Below are 17,352 nucleotides of genomic sequence, written 5' to 3'. Positions count from 1 at the left end.
TCTTAAATTAGAGTCCTCAGAGTTCTCCCTTATATCAGAGTCTGCAGAGTCGCCCCTTACAGTGTAAGGGAACTCTGCGAGCTGATTCAGAATATGAATCATTAACCACTACTCTCTGAGTACGATCTTTTAGCCAGTTTTCTATTGATTTACATACAGATTTTTCCAAGCCTGTAGACTTTACCTTACACATTAGCCATGTGTGGGGAACAGTGTCAAATGCTTTTGCAAAATCCAAGTATACCACGTGCACAGCCACCTTCTCATAAAAAGAAATCAGATTTGTTTGACAACTCTCTTTCATGAAACACTGCTGTCTGTTGCCTAAAATATTTTTTCCTGCAAGAACTCATCTATGTGGTCTTTAATTAAACTCTCCAGTACCTTCCCAACTATAGAAGTTAAACTAACAGGTCTATAATTACTTGGTGAAGATTTTGACCCCTTTTTAAATATTGGCGCCACTATGCCAGTCATTAACCGTTTCAATACCATGCAATTTTACACCTTCCTGCCCAGGCCATTTTTCAGGTTTCAGCGCTCTCACACTTTGAATGACAATTGCGCGGTCATACAACATTGTACCCAAACTAAAATTTTAGCATTTTCTTCACACAACTAGAGCTTTCTTTTGGTGGTATTTAATCACCGCTGGGGTTTTTATTTTTTGCTAAATTAACAAAAAAAGACCAAAAATTTAAAAAAAAAAACACATTTTTCTTTGTTTCTGTTATAAAAGTTTACAAATAAATAATTGTTCTTCATAAATTTAGGCCGAGATGTATTCTGCTACATGTCTTTGGTGAAAATAACCCAAATTAGGATGTATTTTTTAGTTTGTAGGAAAGTTATAGAGTTCACAAACTATGGTATAGATCTGAAAATTGGTCAATCCTGAAGTACTGACAGCCAATCTAATTTCTTGAGGTCCAAGAATGTCAGAATAGTACAGATATCCCCAAATGACCCCTTTTTGCAGAGTAGACAGTCCGATGTACTTCATAAGAGGCATGGCGAGTTTTTTGAAGTTGTATTTTTTTGTCATAATTTTTCGGAAAATGAAAAAATTTAAAAAATTATTTTCACTATTTTTTTTTTTACATACTGTCACCAGTGCAGTACAGCGTCATCATATAACTGGCATGGCGGTGAACAGGGACACTGACTGGTGACAGTATGAAAAAAAAAATATATATATTTTTTTTATTTTTTTTTATTTTTTTATTATATTTAATTTTTTATTACATTTTTTTTAATTTTTTTTAAGATTTTTTTTTCATATTTTACTATGACCAAAGTAGTACAATGTTACCATAGTAACATTGTACTACTTTGGGGAAGTGATCAGTATTTTTTTTTTACACAATTTGCTTATAGCAAAGAATTACTTTGCTATAAGTAAGCATTTACCTGAATGATATCGATTCATTCAGCTTTTTTTTTTTTTTTGTGCTTAGCTGTAATTTGGTCACAGCTAATCACATGACATGTGCATGTGATTAGCTGTGACCATTCACAGCTAGGCACTAGTATACAATGGACTGCATCATGAATGAAGCCATCTATTGTATACAACTGTCATGTGACCTGCTGTGATTGGTCACAGCAGGTCACATGGTACCAGCAACGGGAGCCGGTACTCGGATCTGTCATCGGCCGTGTCCGAGGTGCACGGCCGGTGACAGATCACACTGCTGCGCCGCTCTGCATTAGCGCAAACGGCGCATGTGCGGGAGCACGCCAAATGGCGTGTACCCGGAACGGAGAGACACTTCTGAAGCCGCCAAACGGCCATTGGCCGGGCGGCTAATGGTTAAAGAGTCCCTAAAAATTACAACACAATGGTTTTGAAATGACAGAGCTCATTTCTTTAAGGACCCGTGGGTGTATGCCATCTGGTCTAGTGTTTTATTCACCTTTATTCTGTCTAAATATTTGCAGAGGTGTTTGATAGGGTTATTACTGGTCCGTTCTGGGAATTAAATTGTCACACCTCGTAAATGGTTTAGTGTGGCCCAGTGCAAAAAATCATGCTAGCTGCCTCTTTGGTGCAGACATGTGAACGTATCCTAAAGGTTCTATTTGTAGCAGAGAGTGGATACCACTTTCCACAGAACATTTGACAGGTTTCTGCCACCTCCAGCACCTTTTTTTCACCCTCATTCATTAGAATAAATTGAGGTTGCTTCAGTCTTGAAATAGAAAGCAAGTTTGTAAAGCACAATGCTGAGTAATTTTTTAAGCAGTTAGGCCAAGCCAGTTTTAAATTTGACTCCGCTGCTGATTGGCAATCAGCTTTGATCCTTCAACACCTGATGACCCTGGTTGTTATAGGATGGTAATGTGCATTTTAGTAAACTAGCTCCTCAGACTTCTGCTCCCATCAATGTGGTTTATACAGTATATAAAGCGGTCAGAATTTAGATCTGCAGATTTAGTCAGCCCAACATTATATATAATGTTCTAAATTATGCAGATCTACATAGATTATATTCATCCCTCATTTTGGCTTGATGTAAGGATCTTTATTTAAAAAAAAAATAATAATATATATATATATATATATATATATATATATATGTATATCAAAAGTGTTTTACTGCACTAAACCTTTTAATAACCTTTAAATTATTCTATTTGTTGTTTTAAAAAGTCAAAATAAAGCAAAAGAAGTAAATAAAAAATTAGTTAAACCAATCATTTTTTGCACATTAATCCTCATGGTTCATATTACTGGAGACATGGCAAGGCCGTGTCATTTGCCTATACTTCATGTTATTATGTGTCCCTCTTTCCCATCTCACAAAGTTGGGAGGTATGTATATTTGTGACCAATGAACAGTTCCTCAGCTCATATCTGGGGGGCACCCTGCCAGTTGCTGCAACCTCCTGGAGAGTCCCCAGTGTGTTCTTTAATTTTTTTTATTATCTAACTTTTTCTGAAGTCTTAAGCATAGGTTCCACTGCAGGGGTCCCTTGTCATGCCCCCCCAGGGAGCAGGTCTATGACATCCTGCACTCACAGTCTTTCTTGAATGACACTAGGAATTGTAAAAAAAAATCCCTTTTTTCAACCTACACGGTTACATAGTTAGTCTGGCTGAAAAAAAGACAAAAGTCCATCTGGTTCAACCATTAAAATAAAAAAAAAGTTATAATCCTATACCCACAATTGATCCAGAGGAAGGCAAAAAAAAAACAAAAAACAGTAAAGCATATTAAAATGTACTTCTGCAGGGGAAAAAATTCCTTCCTGATCCTGCAAGAGGCAATTGGATATTCCCTGTATCAACTTTACCTATAAATGTTAGTAACCAGTTATGTTCTGTGTAACCTATAATTATAATTACCAGAATAACCAGATTCTTTATTAAAGCAACATACCAAATAAAAGCCTTATACGTATATGCTTCCACAAGAATGTAAAAGGGTTTAGCTAGGGAAATTAATCAGCAGAAATCTGCACTCTATCACTAATGAAACCTACTACACCCAAAAGATAAGTAAACTTTCACCCTTGAAAGTATAAAAAAATATAACCACACTCTTCATTACACCTAATACATGTATAAAATAAATCAATAAACCCCAGAAAAATATGTATATATAAATAAATCAATAAATACCCAAAAATAAGTTTAAGAAAATAGTCCAAAAGTAAAAATGTAAAAAAAATGTCCAAAAGTGTCTCTGAAGAAAATACTTTCAAAATCCCCGAACACACTTGTATCCTTCTTCTGACATCCCAAATTGAATCTTCAAAATCTTCATAAACCTCAAAAATATAAACTCATAATAGTGTATTACCCTTAAACTTAGACACACATACACACTAGTGAAAAACCGTATATCATGCTAATTACATAGCATGTAGTCACACGTGAAAAGAGAAAGAAAAAAATAAATAAAAAAATAAAATATAAATATATAATACAAGATGCTTTTTTCCGATTTTCTCATCCTGTGTATTAGGTGAAAGCATCAAATGCTCATGTAAATGAACAAAATATCATTCTGATTTTTTGTCACAGTTGCCATTGTGCTAAGTTTTGCCAGTCAACCAATCCTAATCTTACCATTGTACCTTATGATATGCTAACAGTTTACACAAATCTTTTTTTTCCCTGTGCACATTGCTATGTAGCGTTGAAAAGGGAATAAAGCTCTCAGAAGACTTTGCTGATTATATTTTGTGGTAAATGTATGGAGTGTGCAAATTGTGTAAAAGCTGCATTTGGAAAAATTACAATAAAATTCATTTTTTTATTGCATTTTTTTTATTATTAAAAAAAAAAAAATCAAGGAATAAAAATATATGTATTCAGATTTTCAGCAAAATTAGAGCCCTCTCTGTCCCAAACAAGGAAAAAAAAAGATGTGTAATGCATTAGTGTAGACTAAAAACTCTAAAGGTATTGAGTGAAACAGCAACATTGCAGAAAATAAAAAAAATGCTCTGGTACTCAAAAGGATTTTGGGAGTAAAAGGACCTCTGCTCTGTCTAAAGCTAAAAAAAAATGGCTCTAGTTATACTTTAAACTTCCATTAAAAAAACTCAGATTTTACCAAGCTACCTCTGTGTGAAAGGCTTTCCTAGGTAACAGCTACTGATCGGTTTATTAACAGAATTAAAATCAATTACGTATACTAAATCTTATTTATAAAAGCATATTACACAGGCAGGCACTTTAATAATTAGGCCAATTTGTATCTGTATTTTAACAATATGCCAAATTGTAATAAATGTTTTCTTTCTTCCTTGTTTATTCATTATTTTTTACATTTTCTGATCAATGTCTATCAAGAATTTCATTTTCTTCTGCCTTATAGGAAATTTAGTCAAGTGTCACTGAGTGAATGCATGCTTCAGCAGTTTGCTTCAAATTCTTTTTTTTGCGTGGTTTATTCCTCTGTTTTTTATGCTTGGATTGCATTTTTCATGAAGAATCCCCATAATTACATTTTCATTTAATGAGATGTGAGTGGATTGATTGACATCATTTTTTGTGGGTCGTATGCTGATTGCAAACTAAATATCGTACAGTTTTTATATGATGATTGCTACCTTTTTTGTTCAGGAAAACTCACCTATACTTATAGTATTGTAACGAATTACTAAACATTCAGGCATCATAAGCCCAGTTGTACAGTGCTACTATATGATGTACCTTTTATTACTTTTGCTATTTTTTTGAGGAATAAAAGATAAAATGTCAGAGCCAGATTTACATATTCAAAGCTATCTTAAGGGACCATTATAGCAAAAAATATTTTGTATTCTAGTAACTTCCCCAGCAATTCCCTAAGATTTCTTGTTTTTAAAAGAAGAATTCCATGTTTTGTATTTTTACATAGTTCCATTGGTCTAGCCTGAATCAATGTAACTATGTAAGTACCATACCTATGGGGTTTCTCTAGATGCTGGAAATGACTGTAGTAGACACTGCTACCCCAGTGACCTCCACTTGCTTCCAGGTCCCCGCATGGAGTGGTTGTCCTGCTGCATTCCAAACACAGAAGGTCCACTGCTGGGCATAGTCACCATTCAGAAAATGCTTTGCTTTTTCTGAATGATTTCAAAGCATTCTCTTATTCGATGAGGTGGAGAGAGGGCAGTGATGTCACACTCTCCACCTCATCCAATCAGAGAAGGATTTGCAAACAATTTTCTGAATGGCAGCTGACCTCCTGTGTTCAAAATACAGCAGGGCAGCCGCTCCGCAAGCTAGTGAAAATCACTTGTGTAACTGTGTTGCTACAGTGCTTTCCAGCTTCTAGAAGAGTGCTTCTGAATGGTGGATTTGAGATGGGAAGAAGAGTGCTTCTGATCGATGGATTTGCATTGATGACGTTGTTTTTTTGGCATATTGACTGTATCATTGACTTTCTAAGTGAAGACTAATCTGTAATTTGTGGTGTGAATGCGAATGTATTATTTTAAAGAATATAGTATAAAAGAAAATGACCTGGGTGGCCCTTTCTTGTCCTTCTCAAAAAATGCATTATACAGTATATATATTTTGGTCTTAGCTGACAGCCCAGAGTATCCTTTGTCCCAAATGTTTACTCTGTTGTCCTGCACATGTGTTTGATGGCTTCCTTCTACAGTTAGTTCAAGGGCTATCTCTGGAGATACTCTACATAGAAAATGCCTGTGCCTGTCTAAGAAGAAATCCAAAGTGCTTGATGTAAACAAAGGCCAAATATACTGCTCTCCTAGATCCTATAATGAGCTGCCAACTTCATATAACTCTGAGCCTCTTCTCGGCATTGGCATTCACTGAAAACAGAACATTTTGTGACAGCTGTCCATTAGAAAAGTAAACTACAGGGCAAAAGATTTGTGAATACCTGCCTATAACATCTATATGAGCTTTTTGGATATCCCATTCCAAAACCTTTGGCTTTATTATGGAGGCAGTTCTTTGCAGCTAAAACAAATTTCACTCTTCTTAAAGGATTTCCACAAGATTTCAGACTGTCTGTGAAAAGTTGTGTCCATTATGCTTCTATGATTGAGGTCAAAGCTATGTGCAGATTACTTAAACTACTTAACCCCAAACTCATCAAACCATGTCTTTATTATTATTACTATTACATCGAGTTTATATAGCGCCAAAGGGTTTGCTCAGCACTGTACAATAAAGGGGGGACAATACATGAAACAGTACAGCAACAACAAACAGCACACGAGGGGTTAGAGGGCCCTTGTCAGCGACCAACTGGCGGTAGCCTCTAGCAGCCCACTGGCCGGAATCCCCCAGGGCACGGAGTCTAAGCCTCAGTCTGCTGGTTCACCAGAGCCCCTGATGGTGGGGATGGACTTGAAGCAGCCTGGGACCAGGTCGCGACTCCCGAGGAACACCAGCTGTGGTAGAGGTGGAAGCCAATGGCGTAGAGCAGGTGAGAGCCAGACGTGAAGAGGTATGCGTGGTCAGACGGGCGGGGTCAGTAACAGCGGACCAGACAGTGTAGAGCAGCAGGCAGAAGAATAACAGGTCACAAGCCGGGTTCAGTAACAGGAGATCAGGCAATCAGGAACAGGTAGAGAATAGTCAGGACGTAGCCAGGGGTCAGAGCAGGAGAAGGCAGCAGTATCAGGACAGGCTTGGGTCGGCAACAAGGTATCAGGAACACAGGAGTAATCAGGAACACAGGAACAGGACAAGACCAGAAGGCGATTTGGAGATGCACATGGCAGGTTTAAATAGGCCGCCCTGTGCTCTCATTGGTGCGGCCGCGATTGCTAGTGCACATGCGTGGCCGCCGCTGCGATCGCCTAGGATTCAGTGCTCGCTGGATCAGACGAGTCGGCGCTCTGCGCATGTGCGCACCGCCGAGGCGCCGGGATCCCTGACAGCCCTACTCTTTCGAGCTTATAGACCTGTCTTTATTCATAAGGGCAATGTCATGCTAGAACAGAAAGAAGCCTTCCCAAAACTGCTAGTGGAGATCACTGGAGTAGTTTCATCTACTACAGTGATTTCCAGCTTCTAGAGGGATCCAACGGGCATGCCATATGCAGGGCTTTTCTTTTCTCAGAGAATAGGTGCAGGAACTCAACTAGGCTCCCCACCACCACTGGACCACATGAAATGGAAACTGTGACCAAATTGCACTGTGCACAGTGGGTGGGTCTTAAAGGGACATTAAATACCAGGAGTGCATTATGTCCAGAGTGCAGAATTCAGGGGTGTGCTACTTACAGGGTGCATAGTTCAGCTCTCTTCCACAGCTCCTTTCCTCTGCATCCCCCATCCACATCTCACGTCCACCTCTCCTAAGTTCCACTCTCTGCACACACACCCTCCACTGCTCTAATCCTCTCCTCCCCTTAAAAGCTCATCATCTTCCACATGTCTTACCTTTGTTGCTGCATCAAGCTGAACCACCCAACCCAAATTTAGTACCTCCCCACAACTTGACAGCAGAGAGGTCATACAGCAGGGGCACACAGGCAACTGAGCACCATGCAACATATGTGGATCACAGAGGTAGCAGCCTACCATGCGTGGGTGCACCCCCTCCTACCCATGACCACACTACATCTGGGGCACCTGCATCTTCTTAGTCCCAGCTCTGATTACAGGGCAGGGAGGAATCTGTGTGAGCTGCTGGGAGAGATAAGCTGTCACTTCAAAGAACAGAAGCTGGGCTTCTGTGTATAGAGGTGACAGTGGTGAGCAGGGAACAGAGGCCAGAACCGAAGGTGGTGAAACAGAGTTGCACCACATTCCTGATGAAAAAAAGCTCTGGGTGTATGCATATTTAATTGGTCCAAATTGAGACAATGTTACTAAGTAAAAAATGCTATACCTGAAATTCTTCTTTAAACTGTACTGAATGCCTAAATTACTTATCTAAATCCATGGTCATGTGACACTTTGGCTTCTAAGTCCTTTATTTTTCTTTCCTGAAGAGGAGTAGGGTCCTTCTTCAGGTGTCCATGTCACTGCCAGGGTGACCTGGACACTTCCCATTGGCAACAAGGTCCTCAGAAGACTGCCAGAGAGAGAATACACCAAGAAGAGGCAACCAGTTTACTGCAGCACTGCCATTGCTTACCTAGTTATGAAAATGCTAGTTTCCCAGTTGTTTTGTTGAACTGCTAGCTTCAGTACTTGAGTCATTAACATGGAGCAGGACAGCTGGACAAATAGCATTTGCAGGAGAGTCAGGATTGGCAATCCCCAAGTTTCACTTGGTATAGGCTTCCTTTAACATAGTTTTAAAGCATACCTTTGGTGGCTGCACTACTTTTTCTTTTTTCACACTTTTTGTCCTTTATTTTCCCATGCTGATCCTGCCAGTAACACTCTTTAGACTTATTTCCTTTATTTTCACCTGGTGATCCTGCTAGTAACACAATGTTTGCCCTAGGGTGGAAATACTAGCTCAGTATACTGTTTCAATGGACAAGCAGCATTGTCACTCTACGACAGAATGTGTTTCAGAACTGCAGAACAACTCCTCCTCTTCACCTCTGTAACACAAAGAGAAGGTGTTTAATAATCCACAGAAATAGCTGGGAGCAATGCTAACTGATAACAGAGCAGTATAGACACAGAGCACACAGAATATTTCTGGCAGAATCAACTTATCAAACAGATATAACACAACACTTTCAATTGTACATTTAAAGTGTAACTAAAGCCAAAACATTTTTTTTTTTTTACTTTTGGATGTAGTCTAGACATCTGTCAAGTCTTTGTTGTGGCCCCATTAGGGATATTCACCCTTTCTATGTGTCCTGTTTTCTGTTATCACTGAGAGTAAAGTGAAAGAAAATCTCAAATATTGGGCGTCACCAGAACATACAATAGAGGATAAATCTTCCATTGAGGACGCTATTTCTGATGACCCTGGTCACTACCAGGGATTCCCTCACTTTCATTTTCTGTTTTGGCTGTGGGACAGGAATGGAAGGAAAACCTCCCAAATCAGACACAGATGAAAGAAAATACAGCAAGAGGAGTTACTTGTATAACCCTCCCTATCTCTATCCAACATGAAAAAAATGTTTTGCATTTATTTCTACTTTAACAGACAAAGAGGACGCTAATAATAGTTCTTAGTCAGAGTTTATATATATATATATATATATATATATATATATATATATATATATATATGTCTACAGGATAGGCTAATTGCTTGTCTATCTTTGACACAACATGCACAATGAGTTTGGTTGGCCATAGATGAGTCAGTCTATTCGATTAACCAGTGGATTGAATGAAAAAAAAAACAGACCCAATTCTCCCATCCACACATTCAAGGTGGTTTGAGGAATACCTGTGTGTGCTGTATTCTGACAATTGGGAGACTTACCCCTCCATCAAAATATACTGAACCATGCTGCAGTCTATAGCCTTCCGCCCACAACATTCCACTGAAACTGCCCTACTAAAACTCACTAATGACCTACTAACTGCTAAAACTAATGGCCATTACTCCATACTCATACTCCTAGACCTTTCCGCTGCCTTTGACACAGTCGACCACCCGCTCCTCATAAGTAAACTCCACTCCATTGGCCTCCATGACTCTGCTTTCTCCTGGTTCTCCTCTTACCTTTCTCAACGCACTTTCAGCGTCACATACAACTCCTGCTCCTCTGCTCCACTCCCTCTTTCCATTGGGGTACACCAAGGCTCTGTCCTTGGGCCCCTCCTTTTCTCTCTCTACACCTCCTTCCTGGGCCAATTGATAACCTCCAATCGCTTCCCATACCACCTCTATTCTGATGGCACTCAGATCTATCTCTCCATTCTCCAGCTCACCCCCTCAGTCTCCTCACGTATCAAAAATCTACTATGCGACATATCAGCAAGGATGTCACACCACTACCTTAAACTAAATCTTTCCAAAACCAAGCTTGTAATATTTCCTCCTCCCCGATCCCCCACTCACGACTTTACCATTAAGATCAACAACGCCACCATTGGTCCTTTCCCTCATGCCAGGGTGCTAGGTAATGTATAATTCTAGACTCTGACCTCTCCTTTGGGCCCCACATCCAATCCCTGGCTAAATCCTGCCACCTCAACCTCTGGAACATTTCCAAAATCTGCCCCTTTCTGACCAATGACACCACAAAATAACTTATCCATGCCTTGGTTTTATCCTGCATTAATTACTGCAATCCCCTCCTCACTGGTCTACCATTACACAGGTTATCTCCCCTTCAGTCTATTATGAATGCTGCTGCTAGACTCATACACCTTACCAACCGATCAGTGACTGCTGCCCTTCTCTGCCAACCCCTTCATTGGCTTCCACTAACCCAAAGTATAAAATTCAAATTTCTAACCACAGCATACAGAGCCACCCACAACACTCCCACTAGCTACATCACTGACCTCATCCACAGATATCATCCAAATCGCCTGCTCTGCTCCTCCCAAAATATCTTGCTCTCTAGCTCCCTCGTCACCTCCTCCCATGCTTGCCTCCAGGACTTCTCCATAGCCTCTCTGATCCTCTGGAACTCCTTACTGCAGTATGTCCTGTCAGCCCCCAACCTGTCAGCCTTTAGGCAATCTTTGAAAACTCATTTATTCAGGGAAGCCTACCCCACCTCCATCTAAGAATTGTACTTGAGCCACCTCCATCAGAACATCGCCTATAGCTATCACCTTTTGTACCATTTCCCCCTTCCTTTAGAATGTAAGCACCACAAGCAGGACCTCCTATTCCTTCTGTACTGCAATGCATTGTAATTGTACTGTCTTCCTTATAATAGCCTGCAGTGCCAATTGAGCGGAAATTTCCAGTAAGTCGGTATATCGACTTCTGTTCAACCACAATGGCAATACAAGGATCAAAATTTCAATCCATGTATGGCCACCTTAAGTCTTAACATTGCCAGAACTGTTATCAAATGAGCAGATGCATAAGTTGTTGCTGCTTTATCTGCAATGTAGAGAGCCCTTTGTCAAGCAGAGTACAAGGTGTCCTAGGTAAGGCTACTTTGAGATGTTGATTCTATGATATAAATTTATCTTTGATTTATCCAAGACAAAATGAAGTAAAAATTTTTTAAATCAATAGCACGAAAAAGTAATTTACATTGTTTATCTCATTGTTGTGCTTTTTTGCTGGAAATACTAAGATTAAAAAAAACATTTTGTATTTTATTTACAGGGCATAACTATTGAAAAACTGGGAAGAAGAGTGCTGCTGATTGGTGGATTTGGGTTGATGGCACTGTTTTTTGGCATATTGACTGTATCACTGACTTTTCAGGTGAAGATTATTCTGTCATTTACAGTGTGAATGTATTATTTTGTATTCCAATATTTTTATTAGAAAAATAGAATCAGAGAATACAGGCATGGCATTCGAACACAGAACATAACTGAATGTAATATTTTAAAGAATTTAGTACCAAAGAAAATGCCCCAGGTGGCCCTTCCTTGTCCTTCTCAACAAATTTACAATATATATAATTTGCTCTTAGCTGACAGTCCTGAGTATCCTTTGTCCCAGATTTCTACCCTGTTATCCTGTGCATGCTTTGGTAGCTTCCTTGGAGGTTCATGGACTATTTATGGAGAGCACAATACTCTCCATGGAAAATGCCTGAACATGTTTGAGGAGAAATCCAAAGCACTTGTAAATAAAGTCCAGGTCAACCGTTCTCATAGATCACATGAGCTGGTACCGTCATAATGCTCTGGGTGCCTTCTCGGCATCAGAATTAATTGACAACAGTACTTACTAAGTTTGTGACAGTTGTCCTTTAGAAAAGTATACTATTAGGCAAAAAGTTTGAGGATACCTGTCCAGCATACCTATATGTGCTTGTTGGACATCTCATTCTAAAACTATGGGCATTTTCTGAATTTGGAGTATGTCTGCGGAAATTTGTGCCCATTCAGCCAAAAGAGCATTTGTAAAGTCAGGTAGAGTTGTTGGGCGAGAAGATCTGGATAATAATTGGCTTTTTAATTCCTTTTAAAGGTGTTCAGTAGGGTTGCAGTGAGGGCTCTGTGTAGGCTACTTAAACTTCTTAACAACAAACTATTCAAACCATGTAATTACATGCCAGGCTTTTTGCACAGGGGTTCCTTCACACTGAAACAGAAAGGGGCCTTCTTCAAAGTTGTCTACCACTGGACCACCAGTACCTTTCAGTGGAAACAAGTGTAATTTGAGAGGCAAGTCTACATATGTTTGGTCATACAGTAGAGTGTAGTTTCAGAATGAAACTTTGAAAGCCAAGCCATATTCTTACAGCTGAAATGTAACACTTTCATTGGTTCATTAGGGTTATACAGGTGTGGGAGCTCAGATGTTAAATATAGGTGAGCAAGAAGTGAGGGGAAATCTTGAAACCCAGACTAATGTTCTGGTGACAGCTGTCCAAGATAGGAATTACTCTCACTTTGGGGAAATTTCCCCTCATTTCTGTTGCATTTTGGGGACCAGAAGTGAGGGGGAAATTCCTTCTAGCAAGACAAAAAAAAACCGCAAGGGTTTTAACACTTTCCTACTCTTTCCAAAACTCTTTTCACACACAGAGGAACTGACATCTACAAAACTGTGCCAAAAAAGGCAGGCAGATGGCAAAGGACTAGTCACTAGTATTGCCTGTGGTCTTCCTGCAGCTGACAGTTCCACATTACTGACTTATCATGGCTTATACTATACTGTGTGCCTGTGTGGAGACGGCCATCTTGGTAGAGTTAGAGCTTTGATTCCTCATGTCAGAGCCAAGCAGAACATTGAGCTTCACAACAGTGGCATCACCAAATCTAAGTCCAAATCTTCTGAGACCAGCAGTTGGAGGCACCAGTGCCTTAGATCTCATAGCACACATACTACACAGCTATGAGGCTGTAAGCACAGTAGTGCCTAGGCATACTCGCCTTCCAGGAAGTGCACCACTATTTTACAAAAGAAATTCAAGACAAAACATAGATTATTTAGGGCAGTGCTTAAGCACAATTAACATTTCATGTTCCTATAATATAGCAAATCTTCACTTTTTGAGTTCAGGTCTACTTTTAGTAATTTGGTAATTTCATCAATTAGCCTACATGCTTTCTCTAAATGTAAATACGATAAAACCTCTGGTATTTTATTTATAGGACCGTGCATCATGGGTACCATACATTAGCATAGTGTGCATTCTTGGTGTAATCGCATCATTTTGCATTGGACCAGGTAAGATACATCTGCATTATTTAGAAACTGCTGACACAAGCAACAATTTTATTTAAATGACATTCCTGTACATAATCTTTACTGTCCTTCAAGCCACAATGCTAAATGAAACATGAAGCTTGCTAATGCCATTTGTTTTTACAGGGACTATAAATGTATTGGAAAATTAATTCAAAATGCTTATATTCAAATTATTCTGAATCACTGAAAACAACTTTATTGATAGGTAAACAGAATACAATAAGAACACATATCCTTGCATTGTTCCAAAATGTAAAGCTTTTCATTATTTTTTAGGAAGTATTACTTTATATCCATGTAAATATGTAAATTTGGAGTGATATCAGCAGTCATTTTCTGGCTTGGAATATGTTTTGCAGATGTCGACTGTAAGATTCCTGCTTCTGAGCTACCTGCTCCATCCATTAAAAGCCTAAACCTGTTTGATCTACTTTATGTTAGTGAAAATGTGGCTTGATAAGGGTGGTTTATGCAGCACTAAAGGGAGATGCAATATCATAGGGAATGGGGAAGGGAAAGAACATTTTGGCTGGGTTGAAAAATTAAGATTATAGCTTGTTGAGAGTAGTGACAGGCTTGCCTGCCTACATGTGTGCTCATCACCTAAAGATTTGGCATGCTTATTATTAATGTCTGTAACTAATATTGTTTCCTGCTGGTATTATGTCTTGTTCATTAACCACTTAAAAAGATTTAGAACCAGCTTAAAGCTGAACTAAAGTCACCAACTATTGCAGCAGTATATTTATTAATACATCCTTACATTTATTTTTGATCCTCTTAATGCCTGTGCCTCCTGGCCCTTTAAGAGTTTTCTGATGGCGGGGTGGGGCAGGGTTTCTAATCATGTGACCATCATGATTAGCTGTCACAGTGGTCACATGACCATATAGCTTTCCGTTAGCTGCCTGTAACTGTCCTGGGGGTTCTCCGGGAGCACTCTCTAAACACAGCTCTCTTTACATTCTGGTATGCATACATGCGGCCTCTCGGGATTAAGGCTCACCCACTGAGAGGCCTCATATATGCGTTCTGCCAGGCCGAAGAGGTTAAGGGCAAGCATTACAGCAGAGTTTGGACTGGGAGAAGAAGAAGCAACTAAAGGTGTCAGTCAGCTGTGCTGAAGTGCTTATGTGTGAATAAGGAAAAATCTGATAGGAAGAAAGAGCAGAGAGATGGAGAGATGGGTTAATCAGTGTGCTGCTTCCTTTTTTACTGCCCAATCACAAGACCTATAAATGTTATTTAACTGCAGCAAACAAATAAAAAAAATGTGTTTACTGCCCTGCCAGACATGGTTGCGTTACAAAATGATGTATTCAACTGTCTGCCTGGAGTTTAGCTTTAAATCTGTATTAAAAAAAAGACAAAATTACAGATATTTCCAAGGTGTATCAATTTAATTTAAAATGACCTTAAGGTTTTATCATATTTGGCTTCTACATAAATGATTTTCTCTTAATCTTTAAAACTTCAAGGCTTCCTCTTGCAGGAGAAAAGCAGTTTCAGACATGCATTTTTGCAAAGGCACTTAGGTACATTTTGGTACATCAAGCGCTTGGGAAATGATTTCATTGGCCAGAATATTAATTTATTCTGGCCATTGAAATTAAAAAACTATCAAGCGCTCAACGCGCCTAGCACTTAGATGCATTTAAACATATTTACATGAAATTTAGATGGCATTTTTTTGCCAAAACACTTCTCTCTTGAATGCACAAATGATGTTTTTTTCTGCCTCTAAACTCCTGTAAACGCTTATATGTGCATGGACACACAGGTTATCATGAAGGGGCATTTAGAGGCAGAAGATGAAAAAGTCATACGCTCGTAAAACATGTTTTCTTTTTAGCTCAAGTGTGCATGAGACCCTAAACAAAATGAGCAAATGAATTCCTGCATGCACTGATTCCCTTCTGAGATTGCTGAAAGCTGCAGTTTGCATATCTAGCATTACAAATCAGGTTAGTGTGATTCAAGAGCCTTTTGTTCTATACACCTTTAGGTATTGCCAAAATGAAATGTTAAACAAAAAGGGTGTGGAGGACACCATGCAGTAAAAATGATGCAAAAGGATAGAGGAGTATTTAATATAACAGAAAAATGAGGAACACATAGCGAATGGCGAACAAAGTCAACTTGTATTATAAAGGAAGGAATCTGGTTGATTGACAGCTTCATCAGACCATACACCCATTAGAATATATTGTACGATAAGCAGTATAGAGGACCGGGCAGTGCTTATAGGAACAGTGTACTGGCTTTGATTCCAAAGTGAGCTCTCCGCTTGGTGAGTTAATCTTCAGCGGATGAAGAGTTACCATGCTCCATGATTTTCCAGTGACAGTGAGTACGGTGGATTAGACTGACTCAGTTGGGGCTTTATACTGTGGATTAAAATACCGCCTGAGTTATTTGTATGTGAACGGTTCAGCAGTCAGCTCAGAAGACTGGGACACAGATTAACATATTTTGTAAGTAAAGCGGAATGTAATATTATTAATAGGTTGTAATAAGGCGCACTCCGCACTGACACATGCACGCTGGGGGCAAACTTTCAGTGCAATGCTTAGCCAGTGAAAATGGTCAGGGTAGCACTTAAAGGGGAAGTATCATATACGCTGCAACTGAACAGTTTTTTTTTTATGAAAACAGCAATAACTGTAATAACTCTAAAGTAAAGTATATTTTAAAAAAAAAAAACAGGTTATTCAAAAAAAAAATGCAACAGAAGTTGTGAAAAACTAAAAAAATAATTATCACTTTTGTTTATTACTTTTTGAACAATAAAGAAGCTAGTAGGAAAATGTTCACAGGATACTCATTATTATTTATTGAGGTCTGTGAAAGGACACTTAGCTTTTAAAAACTACAACTATCTGGAAGTATAACAGCACATGAACACTGGAAATATGTTTTTCTTTGTCATATCTTTTACAATATCATAATTTAGTTATGTTACTTGTTCAATTTATGGAAATATATTTTTACTACATTTGATACATGGGGAACTTGATAAAGTACAGAGAAGGGCAACCAAACTGATAAGAGGCATGGAGGAGCTCAGCTATGAGGAAAGATTAGAGGAACTGAATTTATTCTCTCTTGAGAAGAGGAGATTAAGGGGGGATATGATCAACATGTATAAATACATTAGTGGTTCATATAGTGAACTCGGTGTAGAGTTATACACCCTGAGGCCATCACAGAGGACAAGGGGCACTCTTTACATCTGGAGGAAAAGAAATGTAATCTCCAAACACGGAAAGGTTTCTTCACAGTGAGAGCTGTGAAAATGTGGAATAGACTCCCTCAAGAGTTGGTTCTGGCCAGCTCAGTGGATTGCTTCAAAAAAGGCCTGGACTCTTTCCTAGATACACAGAATATAACTGGATACTAACATTTATAAGTAAAGTTGATCCAGGGAATATCTGATTGCCTCTCGGGGGATCAGGAAGGAATGTTTTTCCCAGCAGGAGCAAATTGGATCGTGCTTTGCTGGGGTTTTTTTTGCCTTCCTCTGGATCAACTGTGGGTATAGGATTATAACTTTTTTTTTTCTATGGTTGAACTGGATGGACTTTTGTCTTTTTTCAGACAGACTAACTAGGTAACTATGATACAGATGAGCAGGTCAATTATAGTGAAAGTGTTACTAAAC

At 39.0% G+C, this 17,352-nt stretch overlaps 1 protein-coding gene across 1 annotated transcript in view; it reads left to right on the top strand.

Moving 5' to 3' along the window:
• Window positions 1-17,352, top strand: part of SLC2A9 (solute carrier family 2 member 9) — a 424,638-nt gene that overhangs the window by 205,388 nt on the left and 201,898 nt on the right. The window contains exons 10-11 of the mRNA XM_089677407.1: window positions 11,646-11,747; window positions 13,595-13,670. Coding sequence (XP_089533533.1) covers window positions 11,646-11,747; window positions 13,595-13,670 — 178 coding nt within the window. The remainder of the gene's footprint in view (window positions 1-11,645; window positions 11,748-13,594; window positions 13,671-17,352) is intronic.

Source organism: Staurois parvus, unplaced genomic scaffold (genome assembly GCF_062004578.1).
Source record: "Staurois parvus isolate SC_StPar_1 unplaced genomic scaffold, SC_StPar_1.0 ptg000186l, whole genome shotgun sequence".
In the NCBI taxonomy this organism is placed as follows: domain Eukaryota; kingdom Metazoa; phylum Chordata; class Amphibia; order Anura; family Ranidae; genus Staurois; species Staurois parvus.
The sequence above is the reverse complement of the archived record's forward strand: the minus strand, read 5'-3'. Positions and strand labels throughout refer to the sequence as shown.